Raw genomic sequence first — 14,578 nt, forward strand, 5'->3', positions numbered from 1 at the left:
CTAGACATATAACATTACCTGCAACAATGCAAGTGTGAATGCTCTAATCTGAATGTGGCCACTAAAAATTCCAGAGCTAACAGCTGAAAATGCTGAAACTGATTGCCCTAAATGTTAAAGCCAAATGCTGAATAGGTCAAAGCTGAAAGCTTACCAAAATGTTAGCTAAATGCCAAATCAGCCAAAAAAAAAATAATAATAATAATAATAATAATAATTTTGCTAGAACAGCTAGCATAGTGCTAAAATATTGGCTGAACTCTCAATTTGCCTAGAGAACTTTTAAAAATTATTTTTTTTACAAAATAGCTAGCATAATGCTAAAATAGCAAAAATCTAAACTTGCCCAAAGAACTTTTAAAAAGTTATTTGACAAAACAGTCAGCATGATAGTAAAATATAAGCTAAAATCCAAATATACTTTTTTAAAAATTGAGAAATGTCTAAATTAACGACACAAAAACAGTACTGTACTGTAAATTAGCACAAATCACTCAAAAATCGTTATTCCTCTGCAACGTATCATTACAGACACCGCCCAGCAGGTGGCGGTGTGGAGCGCTGCACCAAACAGCTGGGCGTGCAGAGAAGAAGTCCGCTGTTTGGTAATGTTTACATTCTGTCAGGAGGAAGACGGCAGGTGAGCTCCACGGAAACGTCCTTAAAACAGCCGTAAAAAGACGAAGTAAATGTAGGAATGAAGCTGGAAGATTAAAGAAAGTGTTTCTCGATGTTTGTGACAAAACCGTAAAGTTTAAATCTTAAACCAGAGAAAAATACGTTCTTTGTTATTCACAGGAAATGAATCTATTGACTATAAAATCAGATTAGATTTGTTTTTTTCCCCCCTAAAACAGACTTATAAATACTGAAATGATAATTTGTGTAGTGAAATTGCATTTTACTTAACATTTTGTGGAATTTGATCGTATAAATCTTTAAAAACAATCGCTATTTTATCAGATTTGGCTAAATAAAAAAAAAAGTATTTTTCATGTTTGAACAAATTAACAGCAATGGTTACATATGATAAGATGACTGTTTCTAAAAGTCAAAATGATCATTTTTCCATTGTAAACTGTTTATTTTGTTTTATTTTGGGAGGATTTCTGTCTTGATCCACGTCCAGTAAACCTCCTGCCAGAGTTACATGAGCTCTCATTAAACTTTGAACAGCTTTGGACTCACAGACAAGTTCATTGTTGACCGAGTTACAGCATCAAACCCAAAACCTCTGACCTGAAAACTCCTGCAGGTTTTACCTTTTTCCATTAAAATCTTTATGAGGATCTCATGTGTTTGGAGTTTGAAGATAAGGCTGCAAATTATTGATTTCCCCTTTGGTTTGATTTTGTTCAGGAGAGACAGAATCATGTGCGTCAACGTCAAATCCAGGGATTTTTTATGACTGCAATAAAAAATGTTTTTCTATTTTAGGTGAAACGATGTCTTCCATACTTTAATGTTATTACATCATTCTTTTGTCTGGTAAAGGTTAAAAATATTCTCTCGTCCTTCATAATTGTTCTCCTCAGGAACCTTTATTGTGTTTGCGGCGGCGGTTTAACGCGTCTTCTTCCATCATGGAGACGCTCTTTGACTTTCTCACGATGTTCAACGTCAAAGCAAGCAGCAGCTCTGTGACTCTCAGCCTCCTCCTCATCTTTCTAGTTCTTCTTTACTGGTACGTTCAACCCAGTCTGAAAACAAATCGGATAAATTCACATTTTACAAGCATTTCTTAGGACTTTGTTTAGGTGAATTGTCACTCAGTTTCATTTTCTCCCTCAGGTATTCCGTCTATCCGTTCTCAGTCCTCTCTCGGTACGGCATCAAACATCCGAAGCCGGTGCCGTTTTTCGGGAACTTGTTTTTGTTTCGGGAGGTAAGATTCAGTTCAAACTAAAACTGAAAATCTTCTGTTTTTAAGTCAAGCAGCTTTGACACCGTTTTATCAGATCAGGATTTGTTTGAACAAAAGTTTATGATGAATATCAAATAATATATTTTTGTTTAAATGTTGTTTTTCCTGTTTTAGGGTTTCTTTAAACCCCTCAGTGATCTTATAAAGACGAACGGCAGAGTGTGCGGGTAAGAAAAACACTTTGTTCATGAACGAAACAAAAGGAGATCTTTCCTGATCGGACCTCGTGCTGCGCTTTAGGTATTATTTGGGCCGTAAGCCGGTGGTGGTGGTAGCCGACCCCGACCTGCTCAGACATGTGATGGTGAAGGACTTCAGCAGCTTCCCTAACAGAATGGTGAGGACGTTCTCAGAGCGGCTCGGCTCTGCGGATGTGAGCCGGTTTGATGGGTGACCCCCCCGTCCCGTGTCTGTGTGCAGACTCTGCGCTTCGCCACCAAACCCATGGTGGACTGTTTGCTGGCGCTGAGGAACGAGCGGTGGAAGAGAGTGAGGAGCATCATGACTCCGTCCTTCAGCGCTGCCAAGATGAAAGAAGTGAGACGAGAATCTGTGTCTGTTTATCAAAGTTTTGTTCAATCTGTGCATTTTGGAGGAAGTCTAGAGCGAACACGGCCTCCTGGTGTCAGCAGATGTCCTTTAGTTTATTTTCTAAGTGCCTCTAATCTGAATTAAAACAACGCTAATGTAATAACCTTTTATTTCCAGATGGTTCCGCTCATCAACACGGTAACAGAAGTTCTGATGAAGAACCTGAACACCCACGCCGAGTCCGGCCAGGCTTTCGACATCCACAGGTAATCATGAAAAGGGCGGAGTTAAGACGTTCTGTTCGGGCGTGACGCGTCCCGTTTGTGCGCCTCTGCAGGTGTTTTGGCTTTTTCACCATGGACGTGATCGCCAGCGTGGCCTTCGCTACCCAGGTGGACTCCCAGAACAAACCCGACGACCCGTTCGTCCACCACGCCCAAATGTTCTTCACCTTTTCCTTCTTCAGGCCCATGATGATGTTTTTCAGTAAGTCCCTGAGCAGGTTTACGTCAGAACGCGAGCGCTCGGAGGTAAAAGCAGCGCCGGTTTCCTGTCTGCAGTTGCTTTCCCGTCCATCATGGCTCCTCTGGCGCGATTCATCCCAAACAAACGACGAGACCAGATGAGTAATTTCTTCATCCACAGCATCCAGAAGATCATCAAGCAGAGAGAAGAGCAGCCTCCAGACCAGGTGACTTTCCCTTCACTCTTCCTGTCCGGGACGACGGTAAAACTCCAGCGTTTGGGTTTTATTTTGGCAGAGGCGCAGAGACTTCCTGCAGCTGATGCTGGACGCTCGAACGGGCAAAGAGTGTGCGTCTCTGGACCAGTTCGACACCTCGAACCACGGAGACGAGGCGGTGGCGAGCTCCAAACCGTCGGATCAAGACAACAGCCACTCGGAGGAGTCGGCGCTCAGACGTCCGCAGAAGAAGATGATGACCGAGGATGAAATCGTGGGGCAGGCTTTCATCTTCCTCCTGGCGGGCTACGAAACCACCAGCAGCACTCTGGGCTTCACCTGCTACCTGCTGGCCACCCACCCCGAGTGTCACCGCCGAGTTCAGCAGGAGGTGGATGACTTCTTCAGCAGACATGTGAGTTGTCGTCTTCTGCTCCTCTACTAGTCTCTCATGCTTTCATATTGTAACTCCGCCCTCTTGTATTTGCAGGAGTCACCTGATTACACCAACGTCCAGGAGCTGAAGTACATGGACATGGTCGTATCCGAGACGCTGCGGCTCTACCCTCCTGGATTCAGGTGAGCTGATGTGGTCAGAAGGAGGTGCTGGGTTCACAGAGTCATGGAGCTGTGCTGAACCTCCCATCCAGGTTCGCTAGAGAAGTGGAGGAGGACTGTGTGGTCAACGGCCTGCGCCTCCCAAAAGGAGCAACGCTGGAGATTCCTGCAGGCTTCCTCCATTACGACCCGGAATACTGGCCCGAGCCGGAGAAGTTCATCCCTGAGAGGTATTCCGGTTCTGTCTCAGTCCAGGAGGAGAACTTTTAGGAATCAGAAACAGAGTCTTTGTGGTGATGATGAGGCTCCTTCCAAAAACAGTTGAAAACATCCTGAACATCCACTTTGTTCCACATTCAAACCATTTTCCAAGATATTCCTGGATCTCTAACATGATTGGGAAAATCCTGCATCAGAGAAAGTCAAATATAATTCCAACCAGTCAATACCAGATATTACAAAAACATGGAATCTGTTCACTTTAGTTCATTCGCCTTAAAGCACGGCAACAAATCACTCAACCTAAACACACATTAAAGATCACAACAACCTACGGAAGCCAAAAACGGCATCCCCTACTTTTATTTTAACCGTTTTTAATGTTAAATAAATTTTTGTTTCATTATTTTTTTCTCATGGTAATTAGATCCACAAATTTGTTATCACGTGAAAACAAGTTTACTTTTTCTTGTGCCGCTATCTTGTTTCAGAAGAAAACAAATGTGTTTTCTCATGATAGCGAGATCCACAATCTTTTTTCTTGTAATAATGAGATCCAACATCTCATTATCACGAGAAAATGAATTTTGTTTTCTCATGAAAGCAAGATCCACAATTTTGTTTTTCTCATGATAATGAGAATCACCATCTCGTTATCACAAGAGAACAAGTTTTCTTGTGCTAACAAGTTCCACTATCTTGTTGTAGGAGAAAACAAGTTGTGTTTTCTCGTGATAACGAGATTCACCATCTCGTTATCACAAGTCTTATGAAAGCGAGACCCACAATTTTGTTTCCTCATGATAACGAGATCATCTCGCTTTCATGAGGAAACAAACTCTGTTTTCTCGTGATAATGCGAGAGTGGATCTCATTATCACTAGAAAATATATTTTTCCTAAAGAAAGACTGTTTTCAGCTTCCATAATAACTATTTAAAAAGAAAAATAAATAACTAAAACATCACATTTTATAAATAAATAAAATTCTAGAAAGTGTAAAAAAAAAGCTTATTTGGGAAATCAAAATGAAATTAAAAATAAATAAGACATGAAGTAAGAAACGGGAAAAGGTTGATATGAGACATACCTGATGGTGACCCGTTTGTTCAGCTTTTCAACGGGAAGTTATTTAGAAATGTCTTCTGACCGAAAACATTTCTTTAAGCTTCTGGCCACGCCCACTGCATGATTGATCAATCATCTTCAGGTTAAACTTTCTTGTTTTCACTCTTCTTAAAAACTCAAACATCTGAATTTTTTTTATTTCTAAAATTATTATTTTTTTCATTATTTGTTTTGCTTTTCTAATCATTATGATCTTTAGTATCTTTTTGTATTGAGTGATTTTGCACTTCAGGGCCACCGTACTGTAGCTTTATTTTTTTTACTTAAAAACCTGACCTTCCCTTTTCCCGCCCAGGTTCACTCCAGAGGCCAAGGCCAGCCGACACCCGTTTGTTTACCTCCCGTTTGGGTCGGGACCCCGTAACTGTGTGGGAATGAGGCTGGCCCAGCTGGAGATCAAGATCGCCTTAGCGCACCTGTTCCGCAGGTTCAACGTCGTGGCGTGCTCCGAGACCAAAGTGAGTTCAGGGATCAGTTTTCTAGAACAACCTTCTGCCTGAAGCTCAGCTTCCTGTTTGGTGTGAAGGTTAAAGGTCGTCTCTAAACGACAAACTTCAGGGATAAATGTTTGTCCAAATAGAAGTGAAAAACTTCATTTTAGTCTGGAAATAGTTAAAAATAAAGTTGTCCTTAAAAAAAACCTTAAAAGATCCAACGTTCAAGAACCTTTAAAGCTTTAAAAATAAAGAATACTAAATATTTTTCTCTTATTAGGGAACAAATTTGTTAAAGGAACCAGAAACATTTATGTTCTTAAAATAAACTGTGATTTTCTGCTTTCTTTTTAACAAAAAAAAATTATGAAATTAGCTATAAACACTAATATTAAAATATTTTGATCTGGTAATTGGAAATATGTCTTGAGATAAGCGTTTATTTATTTTATAACTTTAAAGTAGGCATGTTTTTACACTTTTTAGTTTTTTGGAGCTAAAACCGTCCAGCTATCCTCATTTCTAAACCACAATCATCTTAAAGATTAGAATTAAACATTTTAAGATAAATTCATCTTAAAAATGAAGCATAGATGCATGTTTACAGTTAAACTTTTGCCTTGTTATTAGTAAATATATTTGTTTTGTTATTAAAAAACTGCTTTCCAGTTTCTTTACATCAGGCAAGTCTCTTAAAAGAAAAAGAACGTTCACTTTCACATTAAAATTATGACTTAAATTAAATACTAACTTGTTTCACTGACTGATTTTTCTTCATTTAAGATGTTTTTAAGATCAAATGACTAAAATTTAATTTAGGGTTTGTTGTTGTAAAGCAACTTTATACAAATGACTGAAAAGTTACTAAGTTTGTTTCATCTTAAATCAAATAAGTGAAATACACGATGGAGTATGAGGGCCAGTTTACTTGCAAACTTTTTTTTATTATAATTTTAAATTTCATAAATTTACAAGAATAAAGGCCTATATTTAAGTCTTAAAAAGTCACAGGCTAAATTTATGATTTTTTTTCTTGTAAATTTTTTTTTTTTTTTTTGGTGACCCTAATAATCCATGATAGACAAAATGTTTGGTGAAATTTTGTGTTTTTGCAGTAAAAGTAAACAATAACTAGAAAAGTTGCATTACCTGCAATAATGCTAATGTGAATGATTTTTGCTGAAAGTTTATGCTTAAAATGGTGACGCAATTTACTTTGATTGCTGCATAGATTTACTGAAAATGCAAAAGCTATTTACAAAATGCTAAAAGACTGGAAATTTCATTAGAGAACTTTGAAAGTGTTCTAAAGTTGACCTATTTTTTATTATTATTTTGTAGTAAAATTGCCTAGTAATTCCCTTTAAATGACAATTTTGCAAATCAATTGTGTGTTGCTTAAATGTGGGCTGAACTTCAAATTATCCCAAAAAAACCTAAGTAGATGCCAAATTAGCTAAAATAAATAAATAAATAAAAAGACTAGATTGTCGCTTAAATATTAGCTAAACTTCAAAATGGCCTAAAATTCCTCAGGAATCTAAGTTAGTCAAAAACGTTAGCATGTTGCTAAAATATTAGCTAAACTCCAGATTAGCATAAAAAAGCATCAGGATATCAAATTAGCTAAAAATACAAAATAACAAAAGACTAGCTCATCGTTAAGTACTACCTAAACTCTAAAGTAGCCTGAAATTCCTCAGTAAACTAAATTAGCCCAAAATGTTAGCATATTGCTAAAATAGAAGCTAAACTCTAAATTAGCTTTCAAAAAAACCTCAGTAAATAACAAATTAGCCAAAAACATTAGCATGTTGCTAAAATATTGGGTAAACTCCAATTTTTTGGAAAATTACTATAAAAGATTTAAACAAAGCCCATGAATATATTTAAAAGTTTGTTGCTGATCTACCTAAAAATTTGAGATTTGAAGACTTCCTGATTCATTTTCTATGTGGCATTCTTTGCTCAAAATTTAGTTTATAAATACCAAAAATACAAGCAGTATTTTCCTGAACAAGCTGAACGTTTTAATACCAGGATGCTGAAATCACTGAAAGTTTGACTGAGTTTTTACGTTCCAACAAACGTACAGGAAGGATCAGGAGAATCACTATGGTGTGAATGATACTAATTCACACCAATATATGATTTAATTGTAAACAAAAACAGTCATAAATGATTTAAAAGTTTTTCTTCTGCTGTTGGTTCTTATCAGATCAGTTTTCAGACATTTGTGAGTCGATTTAAAGGTCGAGTTAAAAACGTTGCTGGTCTGTGATTTAGATCATAATTTATTTTCTGTGGTTCATTGTGGGAAATGTAGAAGTTTGGGGCTTAATTTCTGTCCTCGTCTGTATAAATACTGTATTGGAGAGAAAAAAAGGGATTCTTTGCTGAAGTCTGTGTTCTTATTCCCATAATTATTGGACCGTTTCTCCTCCTCCAGGTTCCTCTGGAGCTGAAGTCTTCAAGCACTCTGGGACCCAAAAACGGCATTTTCGTCAAACTTACTAAAAGGGAAGCAGATTCTCCAGCGGACGATTAGAACAACTCGCCTTCAGAAGAAGAAATGTATAAAAACTTTGTTTCTGTCATTAAAAAGAGAGTGTTTTAATGAAGGACGGAGCTTTCAGCTGTTGGTAGAAACAGATTTTTGCTGCTAAAACTTCCAATAAACAAACATTGATGAAACATTTAAAGGAGCAGACCTGCAGGAATCTCATGGACCGGCTCAAACCAGAACCTTCAAATTCTCCTGCCTTAAATCAAGAAAATGGACGGAAATGTAAAACGCTGCTGAATAAACAATATTATAAATCGTATTCTGTGACATGTAGCTACAGTTATGTCATGTGCAGAGTTTGGATCTTATATTAATCAATAGAAAAGCTGCTTTTAGACACAACAAACAAAACATTCTTTGAAGCAAAGTCCTTCTGTAGGTTTGATTGACTTTTACTATAGTACATTTATTCTGAAAATTCAGATTTTTTAATGATTTGTTTTGGTTTACAGTAAGATGTTTGATGGAAATGTGACATTTTAGGGAAAAAAATCATTTTTGAAATGATTAAATATAGTTAACCCTGCTGGACCTTCCCGGGTCGCTCCTGTAACAGAATAAATGTTCATTTTTCCTCAGAGTAGCTGCTCCCATCCTGACACATCTGGAACAAAAATCACCTTTTTAAGGCGACTGATCGCATCAGCTTTAAAAATTGTATTTAAATAATAACCACTTTTCTAAATAAATTAAATATCCTAAGGATAAATTAGATTCAATCAGAAAATAAATCATTTTTTCTTTAAATATCCTTTAAAAATATTCATTTTCATGTCCACCAACATTTTAAAAATGTTTTCCACATTCAGTTTGTTTGGGATCATTTTGCTGTAAAAAGTTTCTGAATGAATTGAATCATATAAACGGGTCAAAACCTCTAAATTCCAATAAAACAACACAATTAAATCAACATGTTTCTGGTGGAAGACGTTCTTTTTATTCTGAGTCATTTGTGTTTCATTTCCTAAAAGTTTGTTCTGCTTTAGTTTCAGTAAAACATTTATTAAATGAATCATTTATAGCTGCTTCACAGTTTTTTCTTTTATTAAAATTGTATCACTTTTTGCAGCCATTTTATCTAAATTAATACATTTAACGACACGCGATATAAGTTAATTTCTTTTTATTGACTTAAAGGTTTATTTTAACAAATATTCTATTTTTAAAAAATCCCCATTTCTCTATTTTTGGGTGTTTTGATGCGATTGATCCAGAATCAAATGTTACTTTGATGACATTTATTGTTTGTTCTGTGTTTACTGTTGGATTTGTATTTACAGAGCTCAGACATTTTTGTTTCATTTTAATTTTGGCAAGAAAAAAAACTATATTTCTTAACATGCAGTTTGCAGAAAATAATTGAAGTACCGCCAACATTTCAGTGTTTTGTTGGTAAAGTCGTGCAGATTTTAAAGGGGCCTCACAATGAAAATTCTACTTTTTGAGGTTTTAAATGCATTTTACTGTTCGTTCCTCTTTATAAAAAACCCCAAAACGGCATTTTGATCCGTTCATGCATTTAAGAGGAATCCTCTAAAAACCAGCACTGTCTGCAGCAGCCCCTCCCATACCCACGAAAACAAGCGGTTGGAAACGTGCCGACGTAAGATCGATGTGAACCGCCCCCTCCAGGAAGAATATGCTCCGACAGCTCCGCCCCCAGACTAACACCAACACTCAATTTTTCCACTGAGCAGTGATCAGAAAAAAAAAATAAATTTAAGATTCGGAATATCAAACCGTACATCTTCCTGTCTTCAATAAATCCCAACTCAAACAGGACAGCCTCCCCGCGCCGTACACGCAACATAACTATGAAGTAGATATATAGCATTACCTGTAATAATGCTAGTGAGAATGCTGTGAGCTGAATTTGGCCGCTGAAGATGCTGAAACTGATGGCTAAAAATGCTGAAGTTAATACCTGAAGTCACTGAAGCTAATAACTGAAAACGCTGAAGCTGATAGTCAGCTAAAATATTAGCTAAATGCCAAAGAAATTAGATTTAAAAAAAAAAAAAAAAACGTAGGTTGGCCAAAATAGCTAGCATGTAGCTGAAATATTAGCTCAGAGTTTAACAAATGTAAAATCAGCTTCAATGATCTTAATTTAAACAGTTTTTAGATAAACTGATGCTAAACTGAGAAATCAACAATGAAGCCTTTGAATTTACATGTACTGTAGTGGGTTTTATACGTGGCCGGGAAATGCGATTGTTTTGCACTTCCCGGCCACCGTAGTTTTATCTCCAACACTGCTGTCAATCATGAAGTTTTCTTGATCACTTGTTGCGTTTCAGATTAAAACTTTAGTCTGAATTAAGGAGAAAATCGTTTATATTATATTAAAATAATGAAAATTGCTCCTGAATGCAATTTTCTGAATGCTCAGCAGCATTAGTGAGTCGGTAAATCCTCGTCGTTTTCCCGGTTTTGTGTCAAAGCGTAGAGTCACGTGGGACTAAAGATTCGTTTCGGTAATTCCGCTTTGATTCGCACTGGACTCACCCGAAATGACCGGAAACCGTCCATATCATCTGCAGCCGGCTCGGTTCCGCTGTTTTCTCCATCAGATCCCGGTCTGTGAGTCTCTGAACCTGCGAGGTGTTCAGGCTCCATCTCCACGTGCTCCGCAGGTGAAGCCCTCGCGCTCAAGTCTCACCTGGTGCAAATGTTCACTTTTTTTAAATGAAGACTTTGATGATGCTGAACGTGTTTTCATGCTGGAATCCGAACAGAAAATGGAATCCTCACGTGCACACCTGAAGTCACGAAACACCTGATGGAACCACGCCCACTTAAACAAAATATGGACTGTGGAGATCCTAAACCGTCTGCAACCAGCCAAATGTGGCTTTTGACCCTTATTTGTGGCTCTCTAATTTAAGAATCTTTACATGTTTTCAATTTTAAAGATTTTTAACTACACATTACATTTATCAGAACAAAACAGATAAATCAAACTTTGTTCAACTAAGTTACAGTTTAGGCTCCTGACTACAATACTCACAATGCTCAAACAATCCATTTGGTTTTGTAGTTTTCTAAAGTTGAACATTTTGACAGATTTTTGTTTACAGTAGAAAACACAACGATATTTCATACCGAAGGTACTCTGGAATTTGTCTATATTTTAGCTAAATTCAAGGATTTTAAAAGTGTGGAATGGTTTAAAAATTATAGAAGGTTCACTTAATTATCCCTGATTTCATTAGTTAGATTTACTGATAAATTACACCAGGTTTAGTTTTTTATTCATAAATCACTCAAGACATTACCTACTGCTATATTTTTTATTTTTTTCAGGTGATCCTTTGTGACAGTCTTTTATTTTGAAAGGAAATCATGTGAATCTTTGCCAAAAGCTATGAACAGTTTTCTATAAAAAACGAAAACATTTTATTTATATGAAAGAAATATATTTATGACAATAAATACAAATCTGTGTCTTATTTATTCTTTAGGGTGACGTAAGAGTTTGTGGCTCTTACTGGGTTTTGGTCGGTGAAAAACTGACCCGACTGGCTCTAAATGTTAAAGGTTGCAGACCGCTGTCCTAAAGTGACATAAGGAAGTTTAAAAAAAGAGACATTACCATCAGCTTTTATGTTTTTATTATTTTTGCAACCAAAATAATAATCCAAACAGATTTTTTCTGTCCAAAATAAGAGGATATTAATCAGAAAAATGACAATTTAATCAGAAGTTGTGCTTTTATTGTGAAAACATGACATTTTCTGATATTTGAACATCTTCTATGGATTTACAGTTCATTGAATTTGGTTGAGATGCATCCTGGGACATTTTTACACATCCATCAGACTGAAGCTCCTGGGCTGTCTCGTGAGGAGAGAGTTTCACTAGAATGGATCTGTCTGGATCCTCCCTTCTTCCATCAGATTTGTTTTTCCTGTCTGACTCCATCATTCAACCTCTGTTGTGTGTTTGTTCTTCCTCACCGGTTTAAATACACATCAGAGACCTTCAAATCTGGGTTTATTTTGGCTCTGAGTTCAGGATCTTCTCCTCCTCTCCAGAGCCTCAGAGGCCGCTTGCTTCCACAGGTATTTAGGTATCTCGGAGCGTGAACTCTGACCTCTCTGCCGCAGCAGCGCTAGATATGGAGCTGATGAAGATTCGTCCCTTTTTTCTGAATGAAGATCTGCATCTACATCCTGGGAGCAGGATCTTCAGTGTCAGATTATCCATCAATAAACTGGATTTTAACTGGATAAATCTGTGACTCTTTTCTTTTAAAACAGTTCAATCAAACATTTTGTTACTGGTTTAATAACTTTGAAATGTTTTTTTTTTTTTTTTGTATACTAAGAGCCATCCTCTAGAATAAACCGGTTTCCTTTACACGTACTTGATGATGTACTCGGGATAAATCTGCTGCTTCTCAAACACGACGAAGATGCTGGGGTTGCTCTCAGAGTCCACGCAGCTGTCGTACAGATCTCTGCTGCCCCTCTTCACCGGGGGCCGCACATAGCTGCTCTGCCCTTTGGTGTAGTCCCCCACCAGGACCAGGGCCACGAACATGACCTTGTTTGAACCCAGTCTGGGCTTGGAGAATTTGTTGGAGAGGGAGGCGTCTCTGGCGAAGTAGCTCCCTGAAACACAGAGATGAGTTTTTCTTTTTTTCTGTTCATGACGCTCTTTGAAAGATTGACTCCAATGGAAACTGTGTTTAAAATGTTCTTTTTTCAGATGACATTTATAAACAAAATAAAAATAAAAAAAAATTAAAAAAGACAAAAATTGGTCTTTGAAATAGATCATATTTGTGACATAGAAAATACCCTGGGCTGGGCCACAAGCTCCCAGCTCCGCCCCTTTCTGATGCATCCAGACAAACAGATCCATGAACGTCTTTGTCTGAGCTGGAATCTGGATCAGAACTTTGGGTAGCTCTGATATCGCTCGCTATTTTTGTTGAACCGCTAATGCTAGCTTGGTATCAGGAAAAGCTGTTGGGATCATGTGAACATAGAGCTCTCAGCAACAGGAAGTTGAAGTGGGGGTGGGGTTGCTCCATGCTAACAGTCCCACCCAATGAGGTATATAGATTAGGGACGCTACGCTAGCCTGTTAGCATTATTCAAGATGTGTAAAGAGCGACGCCATATTGGAAAGGTCTGTAAACTACGGCTTTGTCTGAATCCCCCCCTTAAAAAAAACTATATAGTGTCCTAGATTTTAAAGGTAATTCAGACACGATGCTCACTACTTTTCTTGCGTTTTTAAACACCGGATATGACGTCATCAATTTTTACGAAGTGAAGATCGAACAAAAACGAACATTTCACTATGTTTATTTCATGACTCGACTGTGTTCTGAAGGTGAAAATGTGGATACTTTATTCAAATATGACATTTAAACATGTTTTTTTTGCTCAAAATTGTTCAACCGCAATGCATTGTGGTCTATATTTGCTAATTCAGAGAGCATCAATGCACGCTAGTTTTTCCACAAAGACTTCTGGGAAATTTTGAGTGCACTCGATCTTGGAATGAGTAGATTCGGACAGCAGTAGAAATGGCGAATGCACTATGTAGTGATTAGGGGGGAATTCGGACACAACCTGTGAGATACAGCTCAGCAGATACAGAAAAATGATCATAAAATGGTTAATTTTGGTCTGATTTTAAAGGGGCCCTACCGTAAAAATTCAACTTTTTAAGGTTTAAATGCATTTTACTGTTCATTCCTCACTATAAATAACCCCAAAACAGCATTTTGATTCATTCATGCGTTTAAGAGGAATCCTCTAAAAACCTGCACTGTCTGCACCAGCCCCTCCCATACCCATAAAAACGAGCGGTTGGAAACGTGCTGATGCAAGATCGTTGCCAACAGCTCCCTCTAGGAAGACTCTGTGCTGTAAGCTCCGCCCCCAGACTAACACAACGCTCAATTTATCCCCTTACCAGTGATAATCAGCAAAAAAAAAAACTTTCATTTTAGATGAAGAATACCGTATATCTTCCAGTTGTCTCCTGTCTTCAACAAGTTCCAGCTGAAAGAGGTGTGCTCCTTTAACTACTTGGCCCCGCCCACAACTCAAAGGTGAATTTCTAATAAATTCTTGCCGCTCTGGAGAAACTAAAACGACACACGTTTTTTTCATTTTGGCTAAAAACTGCATCATCATCATTAAAGACCTCTGGAAAGGCTTTGGAAACGGATCATAAAATGATCGGAACTGTAAGAGTTTCTGAGGAAATCCATGTGTGGGTGACAGATTTATCCGACTGTACCTTTGCCGTAAGCCGTTCCGTGGACGCCACAAACTCTCCAGTCAAAGTTCTGCTCACATATAGCTTCAATCAGAGCCTCCTCAGTGCCGTGGAACAGGTACCTCTGGTCCACCAGCTTCCCTCCGTTCTTCCCCTGCATCTGCTCCTTCTGCCTGAAACCAACAGCAGAGATGTGAGGAAACTTCTGGGAGTTTTCTTTGCTCCGTTTAAACCTCAAATGTTCCGTTTTCATGGAAACTTTGCAGCGATTTCACCATTGAAAGACTCTCCAGA

The 14,578-nt window shown here is 37.8% G+C and overlaps 2 protein-coding genes and 1 long non-coding RNA gene across 3 annotated transcripts in view; 1 reads left to right on the forward strand and 2 right to left on the reverse strand.

Annotated features, from left to right (window-relative positions):
- The first annotated feature begins 586 nt into the window (after positions 1-586).
- Positions 587-8,953, forward strand: tbxas1 (thromboxane A synthase 1 (platelet)). Its single transcript, XM_024282463.2, has 14 exons — positions 587-640; positions 1,536-1,684; positions 1,792-1,885; positions 2,039-2,091; positions 2,165-2,261; positions 2,345-2,461; positions 2,633-2,721; positions 2,793-2,941; positions 3,016-3,146; positions 3,217-3,552; positions 3,628-3,716; positions 3,788-3,925; positions 5,337-5,499; positions 7,925-8,953. Exons 2-14 carry the CDS (start codon positions 1,584-1,586, stop codon positions 8,021-8,023), a joined length of 1,656 nt encoding a protein of 551 aa, XP_024138231.1. The 5' UTR covers positions 587-640; positions 1,536-1,583; the 3' UTR covers positions 8,024-8,953.
- Positions 2,480-10,790, reverse strand: LOC118598901. Its single transcript, XR_004948131.1, has 2 exons — positions 10,550-10,790; positions 2,480-4,102 (listed from the first exon to the last, which is right to left on the reverse strand). It is a non-coding gene; the product is annotated as an uncharacterized LOC118598901 (long non-coding RNA).
- Positions 10,791-12,336: 1,546 nt separating this feature from the next.
- Positions 12,337-14,578, reverse strand: part of parp12a (poly (ADP-ribose) polymerase family, member 12a) — a 14,355-nt gene continuing 12,113 nt past the window's right edge. The window contains exon 11 of the mRNA XM_024282423.2: positions 12,337-12,657. Within this exon, the coding sequence (XP_024138191.1) occupies positions 12,401-12,657 (257 nt within the window). The 3' untranslated portion in view covers positions 12,337-12,400. The remainder of the gene's footprint in view (positions 12,658-14,578) is intronic.

This window comes from Oryzias melastigma, linkage group LG6, assembly GCF_002922805.2.
Source record: "Oryzias melastigma strain HK-1 linkage group LG6, ASM292280v2, whole genome shotgun sequence".
In the NCBI taxonomy this organism is placed as follows: Eukaryota; Metazoa; Chordata; class Actinopteri; order Beloniformes; family Adrianichthyidae; genus Oryzias; species Oryzias melastigma.